The 19491-nt window shown below is 52.6% G+C and overlaps 2 protein-coding genes across 2 annotated transcripts; both read right to left on the reverse strand.

The window, feature by feature from the left end:
- Positions 1-600: 600 nt before the first annotated feature.
- LOC126502685 (class II histocompatibility antigen, M beta 1 chain) lies at positions 601-8292 on the reverse strand. The gene is made up of 6 exons (XM_050143881.1): positions 8026-8292; positions 5079-5360; positions 3391-3675; positions 1430-1546; positions 1252-1287; positions 601-902 (listed from the first exon to the last, which is right to left on the reverse strand). The coding sequence occupies exons 1-6, from the start codon at positions 8078-8080 to the stop codon at positions 892-894; spliced, it is 786 nt and encodes a 261-aa protein (XP_049999838.1). The 5' UTR covers positions 8081-8292; the 3' UTR covers positions 601-891.
- Positions 8293-15426: 7134 nt separating this feature from the next.
- LOC126499777 (class II histocompatibility antigen, M alpha chain) lies at positions 15427-19029 on the reverse strand. Its single transcript, XM_050139122.1, has 5 exons — positions 18887-19029; positions 17413-17697; positions 16555-16833; positions 16225-16353; positions 15427-15686 (listed from the first exon to the last, which is right to left on the reverse strand). Exons 1-5 carry the CDS (start codon positions 18972-18974, stop codon positions 15682-15684), a joined length of 786 nt encoding a protein of 261 aa, XP_049995079.1. The 5' UTR covers positions 18975-19029; the 3' UTR covers positions 15427-15681.
- Between the last annotated feature and the right edge of the window lie 462 nt (positions 19030-19491).

A 19491-nucleotide genomic window follows, 5' to 3' on the forward strand; every position in this document is an offset into this window, starting at 1 on the left:
GCAGAGACCACTGCTGTGGGCTCTGGGAATGCTGGGTGCATTCGTGGCTCTTTACATAAGTGATCATAAGATCACTCACAGGTTGGCAAGGTGGATCAGTGAGTGGAGACACCCACTGCCAGGCAAACGACCTGAGCTCAACCCCTAGAACCCAGAGTGGGAGAAGAGAACCCACTCCTGCAAAGTGTCCTCTGACCTCTAGATGCATGCAGTGGCAAGTGCCCTCGAATGTGCATGTCACACACACACATACACACACACACCACTCATACACGTGTGAGTGCACACACACACTCCTCACATACATGCACACACACAGAGACACATGTACATATACACACACAGTAAATAAAATGCAGTTTCAAAAGGCCTCTTATGAGCTAGGCTGTTAGCCCCCTCCCTCTCCCTCACACGGTGACTCCACCTCATTACAGTTTAATTTCTTCCTACGAATTATGATTTCAAAAGCTGCCTGCAGATGTTTCATACAGGAGAGATACTGGGCGGTGCCACTGGCTACGTCACAGGAGAGGATCGACTTCAGCCACACTCTGCCGCCATCCCTTCTCCAAAGCCGCAAGACAAACTTGAGGAAGGCCAGTAATTCCAGCAGTTTATTTCTTAGGCATGGTCACTCACAACATATTGCCATCTGTCATGGGGTGGGGCCTTCCAGAGGGCCCTGACCCCTCCTCAGATCAGCTCGCCTCAGAAAGAGCCTGGAAGAGCAACTGGATTATGAATACCTCCAAGCTGCTAATATTTACATGGGGACGGGGAACCAAGTAGAGGAAATTATGATGCAAGAAAGCGGGGTGTCCTGAAGAAGTTGGGGGCTGAGGAGGCATCCTCAAGAATCGGAATCTCCTTCTCTGTGTGGGATTCTGTCCTCTAGTGCCGTCCTGGAGACAATAGGAACAAGAGTGAGAGAAGATGGTCCAACAGACCAATATTTGTCCGTGTGACCCCCACCCCCAATGCCAGAGGCTTCAGACACTGACAGTGCCAGCACCCAGCTACCATGACAAAGACAAAGACGTGACCTCCAGCCCCTCCTCACAGGTACCCTGCAGGGTCGGAGAGGGAACTCAGGTTCCCTTCTTCCATCTCTAGAACCATAGCAGCTTGAGTGTGATGTCTTCACCCAACCACCCCCTTTGATAAATGGTCCTTGCTCTGAGCACCATTAACGGAACACAGCACCCCACCCCTTCTGAGGGTCAGTGAGCCCCAAATCAACAGGAATGGTACCTTCTGGGTAAGTGGATCCAGGGAGAGGAATGTAGCCTAGAAGAGGAAGACACTGATTAGACCAATCCTCGTGGATGAAAGAATCGAACTCTACAGCAGAAGACGTGGGAATGAGAGAATTGAGCACAGACAGAGACTGAAGAACGGGGAGGGCTGGGAGGCTCGGGGGATCACTCACTGGAGAAGCGGGACTTCCGCCAACTGTAGAAACCAAGACAGAAGATGATGAAGCCCAGACCCAGGGTGGTTGCAGACACAGAAACCTTCACCGTCTGCATGGGGGACAGCCCGACCGCTGCAAAGTAAAGGAGAACCCTTAGAACTAATGTCTACAGCTTAGCCTCAGGCAACTCGGTTTCCTTCGGCCTGCACCTACAAAGGTCAAAGGTCTTTATTCTTTGACCCTTATCCCCAGCATCCAGCCAGGAGAGTCTGATGCTAACCAATTCACTCCCAAGAAAATGGCTTTTTTTGACCCCATCATCCACTTCCAGACAACCCTGGGGAACCTGTTTACCCAGAATTACCTCCCAGTTCTGTCTCCCTCTCCCCAGGTGGAGACTCTCAAGGCATTCTCTGTGGCTCCTCCACTGCCAGGGCACCTTCCCCAGCAGCCAGGGGTCCCTCACACCCATGGTAATGTTAACTCCCATCTCTGCTCTGAGCAGCTTCCTATTAGAAGGCCTCCTTTCTCTGCAGGCCTCCAAGGTCCCACGGTAAGAGTCCCCTACATCCACATAGCCCACATCTCCCTCCATCCCACCCTTCGCCACCCCGCCTGCCAGAGATGCTTCTATCTGGACTATAGTCCACCTGGATTCTGGCCCCATCACCAAAGGAACTTGTTGCATGCCCCACAAAGGAGACCGACCCTGGGAAGCTCAAGGGCATGTGTGCCCCCACTCTCCTCTTGCTTCCCACCTGTGCTGGCTAGTCCTGTGTCGGCTTGACACAGGCCAGATTCATCTGAGAGATGGGAACCTCAACTGAGAAAACGCCTCCATGAGATGGGGCTGCGGCTGCAAGCCTGTAAGTCATTTTCTTAGCTAGAGATTGATGGGGGAGGGCTCAGTCCACTGTGGTGGGGCCACCCCTGAGCTGGTGGTCCTGGGTTCTATAAGAAAGCAGGCTGAGCAAGCAATGAGGAGCGAGCCAGTATACGGCGCCCTCCATGGATCTGCTTTCAGGTTGCTGCCCCGTTTGAGTTCCCGTCTTGACTTCCTTCAATGATGGACCAACGCAAGCCAAATAAACCCTTCCCTTCCAACTTGCTTTTGGACGTGGTGTTTCATCACAGCCATAGTCACCCCAACCTGGACACCATCCACTCCCAGGGACCCACTAAAACAGACACACACTCCCCACAGGGGAACCGACTCCCTGACTCTCTACCTGCCCTTCCCTTTCCTCATTTTTTCTAAGATTTATTTATTTATTTTTTGTTCACATGCCAGAAGAGGGCACCAGATCTCATTACAGATGGCTGTGAGCCACCATGTGGTTGCTGGGAATTGAACTCAGGTCGTCTGGATGAACAGGCAATGCTCTTAACCACTGAGCCATCTTCTTTTCCAACAATCTCCAAATCTGTATGCACCCCCTCATTATGTATGCAACCCCTCATTACCTTTACATACCCCCAGTCCTAGGGTTCAAACAGTGTCGGTGAGTTCTTTATCAACTAACCCTTCACGTGTCCACCAAGTGTCTACAGCCACGGCTTCATCCCCTTAGGCTCAAAAGAAGCTGCCCAAATCCAGCAGAGCCCTACACCGAGAGAAAAGCCCTTCTTCTTCGGTCTTCATCACTTTTTCCATGCCCAGTCCTGACCTGACAAGATGGCTGAATATTAGGAAAACTAAAACAGCCAGTTCCAGAGCTTTGTTCCGGAAGTGTTATCAAACCTACATTCTTCTGGGGAGACAATCGGCCTCTCCTCTCTCCCTCAAACTGATGGATGACATCCACGCCACGACTCGTCTGTCCTTTAGTCCACGGCCCTAACTCGGCTGCAAACCCTTAGACTTCCCATCCCAGCATCCCTCTCTCTACCACGTACCAGGCATCTCTCCATGTCTCACTCGGCCAAATACCGATGTCCCTCTCCCAACCACCAACGTCCCAGTTCCCACCACTTACTCCAGTCCTGACGGACTGGCTCGGAGGTCCCTTCGTGCTGTACCACACAGGTGTAGATGTCCCCGTAGGAGGGGGTTAAGGCTAGGTGGGAGACAGTCTGGTACGTCCAGTCTCCATTGGTCTGGGCAGTCCTCTCTCTGTTGTTGTGAGGCACGACAACATGCCCGTTCTTCATCCACACGATGCTCACGTCAGCTGGATAGAAGCCCCACACATAGCAGGCCAGCATCACGGGCTCCCTCGTGTTAACCGGAGCAGTCTGGGCTACTTGAACAGACGGCGGTCCTGCGTGGGAGAAACAACTGTGGTTTGAAAGTCCCATTTCGCCCCTTCAAAGACTTCTACAGCCACCAAGTGAGAGAGAAAGGATGCATCCCCACCTGGCTGGATCTCTCTTCCTCTCTGGTTGCCCCTTTCTTTCTCCTTCAAAGTCATGTTTGATCACGGTTGGCAAATGCCACCTGGGCCACGAGCTGTCTGGACAGTGTCTGTGTTTATCTCGCATGGGCACATGCTGTGTGTTTTCTGAGATGGAGTCTCATACAGCCCAGGCTAGCCTCACACGCACAGTGTAGCTGGGGATGGCCCTAACTCTTAGTCTCCTGCCTCCCCGCAAGTGCTGGCACCATAGGCCTGCACCACGGAGCCTGGCAATGGGATTATTGATATGGTCGTCATCTACCAGGTTATCCCCCCCCAAGTGACTCTCCTGCTTGCCTCTATCAGAGTATTTTTGAGCAATATTTTAGTGAAAATACAAGAATTTATGTTAAAATACAGACTCCCTTGCCTTCACCTAAGGTATTTTCTCCTTGTCTAGAGTGGGACCCAGGGATTTGTAGCCAAGTAACACTGAAAAGGCGGCTCAGAAACCGTATCTTATGACACAATTCTCTGACCTATGGAGATCTTCAAAGTTTACTTATACAACTTTAAGCCATTCTCATGAGCTGTTCTCAGTGTAAAGGATTCGGGGAGGAAGAGAGCTGGCATTGGAATCCCCGAAACACCTCTAGATGTCCCCATGCCTGCACCCATTCCAAACACCAAAATCTGAGCTAAAGAAACAGGAACAAGCCAGGCTGGGGATCCAGGCCTGTAATTCCAGCTAACTTGGAGCCTGAAGCTGGAGAGTCACAAGTTCAAGGCCAACTTGGGCAATTTAGGGAGACCCTGACTCAGAACAAATAGGAATAAGGGGTCTTGGACATAACCCAGTAGTAGAGCGTTTGCCGGGTACGTGCAAGGCCCCAAGTTCAATCCCCAGTAGTGAAAAAAAATTCTTTGACTAAAACAAATAAAAATAAGAGGCAGGAACATTTTGGGGAAGTCACTGGGGGTTTCTGACTCAGCCCTAAAGCGCCGAGATTCCTGCTTCTGGGCCTCGTCAGTTCCTTCTCTTTACACCTCCCATCCTGCGTCTTCTGTTCCGTCTCCATCAGCCACACTGCTCCCTCGCTGTCCAGCCTCCCACTTCCTGCATTCCAGGTCCACACTGTTTCTCCTGCTCAGGTATCAACCCCTCGACGCTCAGTGATCTACATGTCCACCAGCTCTGCTTCCGACGGCCCTCTGCACCCCCTCTGCACCTCCTCTGCACCCCCTCTGCGCCCCCTCTGCGCCCCCTCTGCACCCCCTCTGCACCCCTCTGAACCCCTCTGCACCCCCTCTGCACCCCCTCTGCTCACTTGTTCTGTGGGTCAGTGCATTCCAGAAGGGCTTGGTGTGCACGGCACAGTCCTGAAGCCCTTTGCCCAAGCGCTGGAGTAGCTGTTCATTTTTGTTGAGGTAATTTGAGATGGATTTAGCCAAGTTATAGAGCATCCCAAATTCACAGGGGGCTATTTTTCCTTGCTCTGGATCCCAGCAGGCCAACAGATCTTTGTTGAAGGAAACACAGTACGTGAAGTCTTGTGGGTTCCCATCGTCATCCAGCAGGCATGTGCTCTCCACGTGGGCCACAAAGCCCCCTGGAGGAGCCAGAAAACTTCCGTCAGTGTCTGCTCGCTGTGCGGCACCATTCAAATTCCGTCTCTGCACAAAGTTCCTAAAACCCATATAACTGTTTGAGTGGTGGGAGCAGGGAATGGATACATTTTCTGTCCTAACATCTGATCTTTAACGTGTTTCTGGACAGAGCTCTGAATCCCTGGGAACTGGGTGACCACAGGGTCTCTTCTTCTAGTGAGGTAAATCTTAATAGAACCTTGGGGTGGGGCCTGACTGTGGAAAGACTGAGCCATGACTAGAGGCCTGAGATTTGTATCTCCATCCTTGTGGATGGGTACTGGAGGCTGGGTTAAAAAATAATTCCTGGGCCGGGCGGTGGTGGCGCACGCCTTTAATCCCAGCACTTGGGAGGCAGAGGCAGGCAGATCTCTGTGAGTTGAGACCAGCCTGGTCTACAAGAGCTAGTTCCAGGACAGGTTCCAAAACCACAGAGAAACCCTGTCTCGGAAAAAGGAAAAAAATAATAATAATAATAATTCCTGTCTATTTGATGAAGCCTAAAAAACCCAAATTGTAGGGTTCTGACACCTTCCCAGTAGATAAACACATCCGCATGTCGGGGGAGTGGCTGACACCACGGCCTCTGAGGGTCTGGACTTCCTCCTATAAAACCCCCCGACTGTGATCTCTAAACTACTCCTCGTAGGGCTGGAGATGTGGCTGAGTGGTTGAGAGCATGTGCTCTTCCTGCAGAGGACCAGGGTTCCGACTGCAGCACCCCCAGCCAGCAGCTCACTGTAACCCAGTTCCAGGAAGTCTCATACCCTTCTGGGCTCCTCAGACACTACACGAGTGTGGTGCACACGCAGACAAGCAGGACACGCACACATACACACAGATAAACTCTTGCAATAAGTGAACAATATTAAACTATTCATACAGATTGTTTCTCCTTTCTGTTATCCAAGGGGCTCTAGCTCAGCCAAGCTGGGCAGAAGCTGTGGGAGATGCTGGGCTTACGGCTTGAGCTCGTGTCTGACGTGGGGAACTGTCTTGTGGGGTTGAGCCTTCAGCCGCTGGTCTGTGATAACTTCTGTTAGAGTCGGCACTGAACTGGACTGTAGGTTGTCTATCCAGTCCATGAGAATAGGGGTGGGGGCACCCACCCATCAAAGGAGTGTTGAATTGTTTTTCTGTGTTAAGCAGAGAACCCCAGCTGCAGCCGCAGCCACTCTGGCCGAGATCTCCCGCCTCAGGCTGAGCCTGCTGACTACACTGCCACCTGGGAGCTCCGGCCGCCGCAGGAAAGGGGGGAATAACAGCAGCAGAGACATTTTTAAATCCTTTCCTCTAATTTCCAACCTGATACTTAACTATTTTTTAAGACTTATTTATTTTGTTTTAAGTATATGGTGTTTTGCCTACATTATGACTGCACCACATTTGAGCCTGGTGCCATCAAAGGCCACAAAGGGGGCATCAGGTCCCCTGAACCTGGAGTTGATGGTTATGAACCACCATGTGGGTGCTGGGACTTGAACCTGGGTCCTCTGCAGGAGCAGCTAGTGCTCATAATCGCTGAGCCACCTCTCCAGGCCTTGAAACTAAACTCAGCCCTCATTTTTCATCTGCAGTGGTCTTGTTTTATAACAATACGTTTAAATGACTCGGTTTGCCAGGCTTTCTTGACAACAACAGCAAACAAAACAAACAGAAACACAGAAAAGTCATTTTTTAAAGTCAATCCACTTTTCTACCAATATAAAACCATACAACATGGTCACCTTCACACCATCGGAGGCATCCAGGCTGGGAATGAGCTAGAGATTCACGTGCACAAAACTGAAAACTGTTAGCACCACTTCCTCTACACCTGGGTGACAGGGGAGAACAGCCCGAGGTCCCCGAGTGGTAAGCCTGGAGGTCCACCCCAAACACAGGCCTTCAGAGTAGCTCATTACTGACAGGGAGCTAAAGGGCCAAGCGAGTGTGGTGAGCACCATGGTAATCCCAGCACTGAGGCAGGAGGATTGCCATGAGTTCAAGGCTAGTCTGGCTATACGGTGTGACTCTCTCAGATGAAAGAAAGACACAAAGCCGGGCGATGGTGGCGCACGCCTTTAATCCCAGCACTCGGGAGGCAGAGGCAGGCGGATCTCTGTGAGTTCGAGACCAGCCTGGTCTACAGAGCTAGTTCCAGGACAGGCTCCAAAGCCACAGAGAAACCCTGTAAAACCAAAGAAAAAGAAAAAGAAAGACACAGACAGACAGACCAGACAGACAAAGGGGAAGGGGAAGGAGAGGAGAGAAGAAAACAGAGTCAAGAAAAAGAAGTCAGCCTTGCTCTATGCTGGAAATAGTCCTGACTTTTGACTTTTGACTCTGTACAAGTCTACAGAGCACTTACTATATGCCAGGTGCCACGCTGGGAACCAGGATGAAGGGGCACACAGTCCTAACATACATCCTAGCAGGGGCATCCGTTACACAATCTACAAAACTGGCCCATTATTAAAATTGCTGTAAAAACACAGTCCAGTACTGGAGGAGTTGCCGCAGTGGGGAGACTCAGACCTGCTAGCGCAGGATGTGGAGGGTTCCAGAATGGGACGGTGGTTCCAGGGAGGAGGGTTGGGGGAGGTGGTTCCAGAAAGGGAGGGAGGGTTCCAAGAGGGGATTCCTTACCTACGCCCACACAGCCCAGGCTGAGGCCCAGCAGCAGCGGGAGGAGTATAGCCATGTTGTCCTCTCTGAAGGTGCAGGAAGGTCAGGCCCCTGGGCGGGATCTTGCAGGGACCTCCAGATCGCTACTGACCCAGCCTGGACAAATGTCTCCACGCACTGAGGAAAATACGGTGCCTGTTGCTCTGGTCCCCTGTTCCTTGCTGCAGAAGTGTCCCGGGGTCAGTCAGCCCCCTTTAGATCCTAAATTTACATCTACTAACTCAACCAACCTGGAACCCAAAGGGAGAGTTGTCAGATTAACTGGGTAGGCGGGTCAGACCAATCAGGGAGTGCTTCAGCCTAGCATCATCAGTTACTAGGTAAACCTCCTCGCGCCCTAGGCTTTGAGGACCGAACTGTGGGGGGTTTCCTGAGGTCCGTGGGGGCGGTCGCTGAAGCATTCCCAGGATACGCAGGCCTGACCTGCGCAGGGGATTAACTTTTTCCCCTTATGCCCTTCCAAAAGACCGCTTCTAGACAATCTTCTTGTCTCTGAAAGGGAGGTCACCTAGGAGGTAGTGCGTAAACCCCCCTGTCAATCAGAAGGACACAGGTGGCAGAGGCGGGGCTGTGGGGAAGGAAGGAGGCACAGAGTGTCAAAGCAAGACTGTGAAAGACAGAAGCATTTAACCGTAGAGAGCCGGCGCGGATCTGGGAACCCACTCCCTCCCGAGCGGTTTATCAAGCTCCCTTTCTTCCTAGGCTATAAAAGCTGCTTTGGGAGCCAGGAAACTCTCTTGGTGGAAAGCTGACCATGGACCCAAAGCTCAACTGTCCGCCCCACCCCCCCCCCCCCCTCTTCCTAGGCTATAAAAGCTGCTTTGGGAGCCAGGAAACTCTCTTGGTGGAAAGCTGACCATGGACCCAAAGCTCAACTGTCCGCCCCACCCCCACCCCCAACCTCTCCACTTCCCTGAATGTGTCCCCACGCTCCACTCCGCTCTATCTGCAGCTGATCTCCGGATTACAAAGGTACTGGAATAGTGAGATGTGGCGCTCCTATTCTCCTGGAAAAGACAGCGTCTATTGAACACGCTTTGTGTATATATACACATGTGCACACATGTTCCTGTATGAGGGTGTTTGTGTGCCTACAGGCATGCATGCACATGTGTGTGAATATATATGAAGGTCACTGGGAGATCTCCAGCCTGGTAGGTTGTTGTTGTTTAAGACAGCGTCTGTCACTGGCCTGGAGCTCGCCAGGTAGGCTGGGCTAGCCCGAAAGCCCAGGGATCTACCTGTCCCCCAGCCCCGTGCCTCTAGCACTGTGCCCACAGCCATGAATGAGCACACCTGGCTCTTTTATCTGTTTAAACACGGGTCGTGGGGCTGAACTCAGACCCTCACCCCGTGCAGTACTCTACAAGCCAAGTCTTCTTCCAGATCCTCACACATGCAAGGATGGATTTTAAAAGGGCATTGCCTCTTCCATCCAGCTATGAGTTACACCGCTGATAGTCTCTCCTTGGGCATCTAAAGCCTTAAATTGACTCCCCTGCCATCAAAGGGCTTTGAGGCTTCACCCTCTCTTCTCACTTTCTCTTTCTTTTCCTGGTTTTGTTTTGTTTTTAAGCAGGGTCTCACTGTGTAGCCCTGCCTGGCCTGGAATTCACTATGTAGACCAGGCTGGCCTAAAATTCATAGAGATCTTCCTCTCTCTGCTTCCTGAGTGCTGAGATTAAAGGTGTGGCCACCACAACTGAGACAGCTGGGTTTCTGAAACTCTTGGATTTACTAATGAGCTAAAAAGGGGAAGAGGGACCGTGAGGGAGTCTCTGGACACCACGCTTACCTGGGGTCGCCCAAAGTCCTCGACTCTAGGTGACTTAGGAAGAAAAAGAAAAGCATGGACCACATATAGTCAGAGCCAGTGAGTGTCAGGAGCGAGGGCTAGCTGGGGTGACAGGGCTAGCTGGGGTGACCATGTCAGGAGCGAGGGCTAGCTGGGGTGACCGTGTCAGGAGCGAGGGCTAGCTGGGGTGACCAGCTGGCATTAGCCAGATCAGCCCCATTTCCCAGTCTTCCCCAGTCTCCTGCCCTCTCCCTCCTTGGCTATAGACTTAACTCCTAGAGTCAGCCAGTGGGCGAAGCTGCTGGGGAGCCAGAATGGATGTGAGGCGCTCCAACACTGTCCCAGACACGGTCCCAGGGTTGGTTTGGGGGTTTTGTTTGTTGGTTTCAGACAGAGTTTTCTGTGATCCGGGACAGCCTTTGAATTCACTGCATAGCTCCCTGCCAGGGGCTGAGAGCGCAGATGCGGAAGTCTAGACTCGGCTCTAAGTAGGTCTCTGTCTTCTTTCTCATTTAATATTGAGATGTGTTAGTTGTCTGCCTCTTCAGAATGAAAACCAGTCTGGAGGTTCACAGCTCAAGTTTAGAGGATTCAACACCTTTCCTTATACAACTCCTATGCACGCATGCACACACACACATACATACACATACACACAGACCATATACACACATGTATATTTATACACATAGACCATATACACATGCTCACACACATACATACACACAGACCATACACACACTCACACACATATACACACACATACATACATATGCACATATGCATACATATATACACATATGCACAGACCATACATGCACACACATGCAAGCACACACTACAGAAAAACACACAAATGTATACACTGACACACATATACACATGTACATACACATACACACACATGGACACTATACACACACACATATATATACACTCTCACATGCACTTGCACACACACAGACACACACACCACAAACTATGCCCACGCACTCACTTCATCCTGGGCTGGGATGAACCAAAATAACGGAAGTTCGTGATACAGCTGCTAAGAAAAGGAGGAAGAGAGGAGCCACCGTCCACCCAACCCCTCCTGCCACCGTCCACCCCAACCGCCCGGCTCAGAGCTCTTTCTGCTCTGGGAGTCTCAGGTTCTTCTACTTGCTGTTAGGACAACTTCAGATCAGTGTGGTTCCCAGCCACCACCTTTCCCAGAATGCCTTCCTCCCCTTGCAGGAATCAGCGCTTGGCACCCTTTTCTGCGTCCCCACTTCCAGCCCTGAGAGAAGCCCTACTGTGCCTGCACCCTCGTGGGCGTGGCCATGGCGGAGACTGCGTGGAGTCCCCTCCGGTGTCCAGCTCTCTACCCCAGCAGTCAAAGTAGATGTGAAACCTCCTGAGACACCACAGGATGCAGTAGGAGATTTCACTTCCATATTCATGTGAAAATGCGAGGGAGGTTTTTAGAGTCGGAAAACCCAGAGACCTGTGCTCAGCAAAGCGCTTCCTCGCTCCCCTGGCCCCTCTTCTGTTACAGATGCAACTGTGATCTCCCAATTGGTTCGGGCACCTCGGCTGCCCTGTCCTCCGTCACTTTATCATTACACAGGAACAGGACCCCCAGCCAGGGTCCCGTGTGCTTTCAGCACCTCTATGTGAAGACCCACACGCTGAGTCTTCAATCCCCCCCTCCCGAGACACACACCGCGCGCAGCCTCGTTCCCACATGCCTGCAGTGGGTAACCCTGGGGTTTATGTGCAACTTATTAATATAGGGAATCATCTGCCATAGCTGGGAAATATGGGCTCTCAGCCCCACATCATCCCATTTGAGGCCAGTAGGAAGCGGAGGAACACCTGCCGTCAAAGCTAGTTAGCAGGAAGGCCGGAAGAGAGGTCATGGCAGGCAAGGTGGGCAGGGCGTCTCCGTGGAGGGGGTGGAGGCAGACCCTGGCTAGCAGGCTGGGTTCAGCAGGAAGGGGGAGCTCCCCAGCCTGGCAGGGCTGTGCCGGTATTGATACTGTCACTGGAGTTGGACATTGAGGGAAGTTACAGATGTGGCTTGAGTGTGATCTTAACCATATGAGTCTCTTCTAGGCATTTCCTAAATTCATTCTCTGTAAGCTCTCAGCTTCCTCTTCTGGACACATGGTTTTAACTCAAGATCCCATTTTATGACAGAAAAAAATGCTGGACCAGTCAATCCCTTACCATATAAAACCAGCAGCGTGGACCAGATCACAGGGCTCTGAGAGCTAGAATTAAACAGCTCTGCTCAGGGAGTCAGGAGTCAATGGCACGCAGACTTCACTGGTGAATGGCCAACTGGAAAACTTTTGTTTTGTTTTGTTTTTGAGACAGCCTCCCTGGTGCTGGGATTACAGGTGTGTGCCACAATGCCCGGGAGAAGCATTTTCTGTACCCATCCTGTCCCAAGTCACTGCATAGAATAGCTCGTTCCCAGAAGGTAAAAAAGAAAAGAAACCTGAAAATACAGTTTTAAAATTGGCAGAATAGAGTGGTGTGGTGACGGAATCCAGAAACCTCAGCACTTGGGAGCTGGGAACTGGGATCAGGAATCCAGGATCATCCAAGCTACGTGAGACTCTGTCTCAAAAATGACAAAAGCTGACAAAAATGTCTAGATCTGTAACTGAAAGAGAAAGGAACCGTGGAGAGGTGTTCAGCCTCATAACCAATATAAAAAACCCCAACTCTAAGAGATTCTACCAGCACCCACCTCACTACCAGTGACTCCTGGTGTTAGCGGGACAATAGCAGCCGTCTTGCTCTAATAACCGCTCTCTGACCTCTGACCTCTGAACTCTGAACTGAGAATTGCAAACTTGTTGGTAAAAAGTCATGATCAGGAAACAGTATCATTACCCTGAAAAGTCTGCCCTTGAGAGTTGGAATAAAGATACAGTAGACACGGGAGGCTTGGGGGCAGCTTCCTCAGGGCGGAGTGTGGGCTGGACTGGCGTTGGTTGAGACAGGAACAAGCTACAGTGAAGACAGGCATGGCTCCACCAGGGAAGAATGAGGAATTTGCCCAAAAATGGGATTCCTGCTGGGTAGCTTTTCTGCACTAGGAGAAGGTGCCACCACATCTAGGCAATCCCAGCACTTGGGGGAGGAGCAGGAGGAGCAAGAATTCAAAGCTGTCCTCAGCTACACTGGGAGTTCGAGGTCTACAAGGGATTTCAACTCAAGGGAGAGAGAACCGGACAGTTTAGGATGCGTCTAGCTTAAGCAGGGTATCCTTGAGTGCTCTACAGGGGTGCACATCCCTCCAATTGATGCACTCACCCTCATGTGATCCAGAAGCTAAGCCTGGCTGATGAGAGAGGCAAACGGGGTGGTGCCCGCCTGTAATCCCAGCAGCTGGGGGTGCAGGATGCAGGATGGATGAGGGTTACTACCCCTGCACAGCAAGCTTAAGGCCAGCTGCGGACCTTATCACCCACTCACTTGATCAATGACCATTTCCTCCAAGCCTGTCATCTGGTGGAGCAGGAACTTGAGGCTCGGAGAGGAGTTAGCTAGAGTTAGATACAGCAGGTAAGAATCCGGGAGGTGCCACATGTTTAATCTACTCAGGATGGTGGATCTCTGTGAGTTCAAGGCCAGCCTGGTCTACATGATAAGTTTCAGGTTCACCAGAACCATACAGTGAGACCCTGCCACAAAAAAATTAATAATAGTAATAATAACAATAATAGTAAGTAATAGTAATAATAAAATCAGTTTTAAGCTTTGATTGGCAGGAAATTGCTGGATACATTTGAAGTAGAACAGAAACCAGAAAGCAGTACGGACCAGATCTACAAAGGTAAAAGAAGAACAAAAACAAAACCATCTCCAAGGGAGAAAATCAAATACTGAAGACAGAGCTGAACCGGACTGGAGAGACGGCTCAGCGGTTAAGAGCACTGGCTGCTCTTCAGGAGGAACCAGGATAGATTCCAACACCCACGCGACGGCTTACGTCCGTGTGTAGCTCCAGAACCAGGGCGTCTGATGCCTCCTTCTGCTTCTGAGGGCACCGGACACACATGTGGTACACAGACGTATAGGCAGGTCAGACACCCATACATACACAAGTTTTTAAAAATTAAGGAAATTGAGAGGCAGAAGGAATTTTCTGGCGTCCTTAGGTTCTGTGGCGCTGCGGACAGATGGCAACAACGCTGTCTCCTGCCCATTCTCCCCGTGAAGGTCTTCTCAGCATTCGTCAGGTACTAAGATTCACAGGACTGGCAGTGCTGGCCAGTGGTTAGAGCACTTACCCAGCATGCATGAGGGGCTGGCAGCTAAAGCTCTGGCCGCACAGTATGAGGGCCAGAGTTCTGATCCCCAAAGCCCATGGAAAGTCCAGGGAGACGCGGTGGCCCACTGGTAACTCCAGCCTCAGAGGTCAGAGAGGGGCAATGCTCGGAGCAGGCTGGCTCGCAAGACCAGCCACGTGGGTGAGCTCTAGGTTTGAATGAGAGCCTCTGTCTCAGTGTGGAAGGTGGGAGATGGAAGGAGGAGAGAGGATTCCTTTATCTACCTCCCACATGGCTGTGTAACCACACACACGTGCAAAAGCGTGTGTACATGTGGAAAATGAAAAGAGAAGACAGAGCACACACACACACACACATACACACACACACACGTTGGGGTTACAATAGCTCTTCAGGGGACACCATTGCTATCCTTCACTGACGTGAAGAACAGAGACAGCAAGTCACTCATCCAAGAGCACACAGTGAAACTCGGACAGCCGTGCGTTCCCACAGTCTTTGTCAGTCAGTACAGGCTCTTAGAAACGACATGGTCTCGGCGAAGAGCCAAGGCCTGGGACGAACTGGATGGTTTCCCTTAGACTCTGATACAGTATGAAAATCAGAGATGGCCTTGCCAGAACCAAGCTAACTTCATGAGTTAGGCTCAGCTGCCACCAGAGCCACCCCCACACAGCCGTGGTCGTGTGCCGCCAGCCCCCACCATCCGCCTGGGACAGTGCCCCACAGCTGCCCTGAGAGAATTCCTGAGGGTACTGAACACATACTTGGAAGACATGTGCGTCTCTGTCCTTGCCCTTGCCAGCTGCTCTGCTTCACCTCAGGATCAAAGAGGACGGCTGTACTGAAGTGATCAGACCAATCAGAGAGCAGCTAGAGGCAGGCCCTGCTAGCCCTGAGCTGATTTCCCAGGGGGCTGAAAGTCAAACAGCTTCACTGGAGACATAGCACAGAGAGAACCAAAGGCACACGCAACTCCTCAACCTCTTTATTGGTTAATGAAGATTCTCTCTACCTCCCTGTCTTATGTGTTTACATAAGTTGGTGGGATAAAGCCATCATCAGCTATGCTGAGATCGGGGGACAGAAGCCGGGACAGCTGGGAGAGGGACTTTCCCACTTCCCTCCCTGATGTGCTGTGTCCAGGGCTGAACCTGAATGACAAGCCACCCAAGTCAGGGGGTCCAGAAGCAAATCGCACAAGTTAACCGAGTTCAGTGGGCTGGAGTGCGGCTTGGCAGTAGAATGCTTTCCTAGTACGGGAGGGAGAGGTCAAGCTAACGATAAGAAATAAGGTTTATTTCTTCAAAGTGGGAAGGTATGAGATGGTGGTGGGTGGTGCCCTGGGCTCCGGGCTCCGTCGCTTCTGGATGCAAGTCCAGGGTCAACAGAACCCTCAGCCGAGACACCTGCACACTGGCACTGAAGAATCCCAGGGACTTCTGCTCCCATGAGAGACCCTGCTTAGGCACGAGAACCCTGGGCATCCCTGCCGGCAAGGCCTGTGCTGTTCCAAGCTCTGGTCAGGAAGAATCAGTCTGCGGGGAGAGCAGGGTGCAGGAACGTCACCAGGACCCTCTTCCCCTGAACCCCGTCACCTCACAGACACTCAGCTGAGTCCTCGATCTCAGGCCATCCCCAAACATCTTTTCTTCTCCTTTGTATTTATTATCTGTGTCTTTCACGCCATACATCCCCATTCTGGTCATTTCCCCATCCCTTCGTATCCACCTCTGCCCTTCCAAGCATCTTTCCTCAGGTCCTCATGTCCCCTCACCCCCTACTCGAAGCTATCTCTGTGGTCCCCAATAACTGTGTGTAACAGGGTCCCCATCATGCTGCACACAGGCCCCTACACCAAGGGCCTGTGTATGCCCCCCAAAGCAGAGGGGAATCCCGACACACCCACACAGGCACACCCACAGGGCACACCCACGCTGGCACACCCACGCTGGCACACCCACACGGGCACGCCCACGCTGGCACACCCACACGGACACACCCACACGGGCACACCGACACTGGCACACCCACACGGGCACACCCACACTGGCATCGCTTTCCCAAATGACTTACCCACTGAGCAGGGCTTCCAGGACCAGATGAAGAAGGCAATGCCCATGATGATGCCCAGCACACCCAGGCCGAAGGCCACACCACACAGCACATTCTCTAGGAGCTCTGAAGGCAGGGGGTTCTGGGGTACTAGAGCAGAGGGAGTCAGGTCAGCCTGGAGGCCCGGCTGGGGGGCACTCTGCCCAGAGGGACTTAGGGATCAACAAGGGAGAACTGAGGCAGGGAAGCTTCAGTGAGACTAAACCGAAGATGTCCCAGCAAAAGAAGCCCCTCCCATGGGCTCGAGCCTTCCCACCCAAGGGACCAGACTTCCAGGGGAAAGGGCCTCACCCCAGTGGGCAATTGGTGTGTAGCTATCAATCTCGTGTGTCACGACACAGGAGTAAAGGTCAAAGGGCTCCGGTGTAAAGTTTAAATAAGAGAAAGCCTGGAAGGTGAGCCCGTCGATGGCTGAGATGTACGTGGGGCTGGCCCCCTCCACGGGGACCAAGTGGTGTTGCCAGGTCACAGTCAAGGTCGGCGGAAAGAGGTTGCTGATGAAGCAGACCAGTGTGTTGGGCTTGCCGAACTCCAGCGGCTTCAGTGTGTACACCTCAGGCACAGGCAAACCTGGTGGCAGGGGACAGGTGCCAGGGAAAGAAGGGAAGCATTCAGACAGCGCCACTGTTGGGAGAGTTGAGACACGCAGAGGGAAGGATAGAGGTGGAGCCGAGACAGATGGAGACATCTGGGGCTCTGGGAAGGGAGTTCCCAGCAGCAATTGCAGCTAGGACCCTGTGGAGCCCTCTGCCTGACTTCCTGTCTGTATCCAGGTTGACTTCCTGTCTGTCTGTCACCAGGTTGGCGTCTGACACTGCCTTCTGGTGAAGTTCACCCCCGGATCCCTCTCCATTCTCCCAGCCATCTTGCTGGCACAGGGACAAGGGTGCTGACTTTCGTTCAGTGGGGCCAACTGGCCTCTGTAGCTTCATCAGTTCGCTGAATTTTCAGTGCCTTCGACCGTCTGCTTCCCCCAGCAGACAGCGTCCAGCTGTACAACGTCGCCGATGGGGAGAAGCGGCGAAGCAGCAAAGAAAAGCCCCGAGCAGAACCAGGAGGTGTGAAAGATGGGGGATGAAGGAAAGGAGACGTTTGGGGGAGTAAGACCACAGCACCTCCCGCCCCCCAACTCCACTCCTCGTTCCTGACCTCTGGACACTGGGATCACTCCTTCAAGCTGGGGGCCCACTTGCTGGACCAAGGTCTGGCAAAAGTCTTTATCAAATGAAATGGCAGAGGCATCTCCCTTGTCCTGAGCCCAGGCCGCAAAGTTGGGCAGCCGGGGCACTCGGGTGTTCTGGGAGAAGTCGTAGGAGAAGAGCTGGTCCTCGTCATAGGACTCGGAGAGCCCCATGCTGGGGTTCCCATCCTGGCAGAACACGGTGTGCCGGAACGTGTGGTTTTGCAGGCCATCCCACAACACCGGAGGAGGGGCTGCAATGACACGCGAGCTCAGGCACTTTCTCTTTAAGGTAGAAAACAGTAAGGGTTCCTTCTCCCCATGAGGCAGAGGGAGAGGAAATGAAGGACTCTTTCCCAACCTCCCCACACACAGGAAAGCAACCGTCTCTGCCTGGAAAGAACAGAGCTGGGCACAGTGGCACACATCTGTGCTGCCAGGACTTGGGAGGGGCATCAGGGGTCCAGAAGCAGCCTCAGTGACATATAGCCAGCCGGTGGCACGTGAGACTATCTCAGGAAATTACACAGACAGAAAGCAAATGTTTGCAGAAGGAAGCAACAGAGGTGGCCACTCTGTAAGGCACCATGAACAAACCTGACCTCCTCACCAAGCCCAGGACCCCAGCACAGTGGACACCTTCATCTAATTCGGAAGCCATGGGTGTGACTCCTGCCTTGAGAGGTGTGGGGAAGGGCCGTGGCCTCCCTGCACCCTAATGACATGGGCCTAGGCTACCCCTGTCACAAGTATAAAGTAAGGCAGTCTCTGGACCTTCTCAGGCCACTTCGGGTTCTCTCACTGACAGCCTCTTCCCTGACTAAACCCTCCCAACCGTGCACTGACAGAAGGGGGACCTCAACCCCTGGCTGCAGGCAATAACCATCTGCTTTGAAACTCCTGACAGGAATCCCCCAGGCAGAAGGAATCTTTCAACCAGCACCCAGAATAACAAACACACCGTGGCGGGACCTTCTGGGTTGCGCTTACATGCCACCCCGACTGTAACTGATAAGAAACGTAAGAGACCTGTCAAGAACGTGAATTGACGACAGACTAGGCTAGGACCCTGACTGGAGGAGTGTTAATCACTGTGCGGACAGCTGAGACCAGGTCTTGCTATGCAGCGGAGGTTGGCCTGAGATCATCCTGCCCTCACTTTTCTAAGCGCTGGGGTTACTGTCCTGTGCCACCACACTTGGCAAGGCAATAACTCTTACTTTGTTCCAACCCCCGCTCTGTCCTTTTCCCACGTTGGGAATTCGCACAGGTCTCTTAAGTCAGCCGGGTCTCTTTTCTTCGTCTGAAAAGTGGCTAGCACACAGACGGGGCGTGTGCAATACGTGGGCGGCTTGCCATCCGTGAACAGCAACCCCTCTCCCCTGAGTCTGTTATCGTCTTCACTGCCCTCGGGACGGACGCAAAGGGGAGCCAGGGGCTTACCTGCGGGCAACGCCCAGGAGTGGGGCAGCAGCCACAGAAGCTGCAGCATCTGCAGGAGCCCGGCTCCTGACTTCTGCTCGTGGTCCATACCTTCACACCCTGGGTAAATGGGAGCTACTACGCAGTCCTGGGCTCCCGGCTCCCTTCCAGACTCATATCGCGTTTCCACAGAGCATCTCCAATAGTTGCCTGTCTCGCTTCGGCTACACCAATCACAGAAGTGCAGAGTTCAACATCATCAGTCGCCGAGGAGAGCCTTGGGGCCAGGCGCCTCCTGAAGACTTGGCCCGCAGGGTGGAAGCGCCTGGGCCAGGAAGGGCGGCCCTGGAGACCTGCGCCTCCTGATGGAAGGTCTGGCTCCAGCAGGTGGCTGTCTGGGGCGTCAGAGCAGCGCCGCCTGGCGGCAGAACGCCATACCGGGTTAAACCGCACTGAATACCGGACCACAAATTCCAGCGGGCCCCTCATCTTAGGTTGCATCTTCCATAGGTCGGTACTTAGAATCAACTTCATCCTGCAAATATCTAGTAGAAAGTTACAGGAAAAAAATAATAATTATGGGGCAGGGCACATTTTGTTGCGTTGTTTGGGGTGGAGGAGAGAGG

The sequence above is a fragment of the Alexandromys fortis genome, unplaced genomic scaffold (genome assembly GCF_014885135.2).
Source record: "Alexandromys fortis isolate MF-2015 unplaced genomic scaffold, M_Fortis_MF-2015_v1.1 scaffold_9, whole genome shotgun sequence".
In the NCBI taxonomy this organism is placed as follows: Eukaryota; Metazoa; Chordata; class Mammalia; order Rodentia; family Cricetidae; genus Alexandromys; species Alexandromys fortis.

Excerpts from the sequence above, each read along its gene's own strand:
- LOC126502685 (XM_050143881.1), bottom strand. The coding sequence starts at position 8,080 with ATGGCTATACTCCTCCCGCTGCTGCTGGGCCTCAGCCTGGGCTGTGTG. Across the intron at positions 1,547-3,390 it reads GCCAGTCCGTCAGGACTGGA|CGGTCGGGCTGTCCCCCATG; the intron begins GTAAGTGGTGGG and ends TTTACTTTGCAG. Across the intron at positions 1,288-1,429 it reads GCGGAAGTCCCGCTTCTCCA|GCTACATTCCTCTCCCTGGA; the intron begins GTGAGTGATCCC and ends TTCCTCTTCTAG.
- LOC126499777 (XM_050139122.1), bottom strand. The coding sequence starts at position 18,974 with ATGGACCACGAGCAGAAGTCAGGAGCCGGGCTCCTGCAGATGCTGCAG. Across the intron at positions 17,698-18,886 it reads CTCCTGGGCGTTGCCCGCAG|CCCCTCCTCCGGTGTTGTGG; the intron begins GTAAGCCCCTGG and ends GTGTCATTGCAG. Across the intron at positions 16,834-17,412 it reads AGTGATCCCAGTGTCCAGAG|GTTTGCCTGTGCCTGAGGTG; the intron begins GTCAGGAACGAG and ends CCCTGCCACCAG.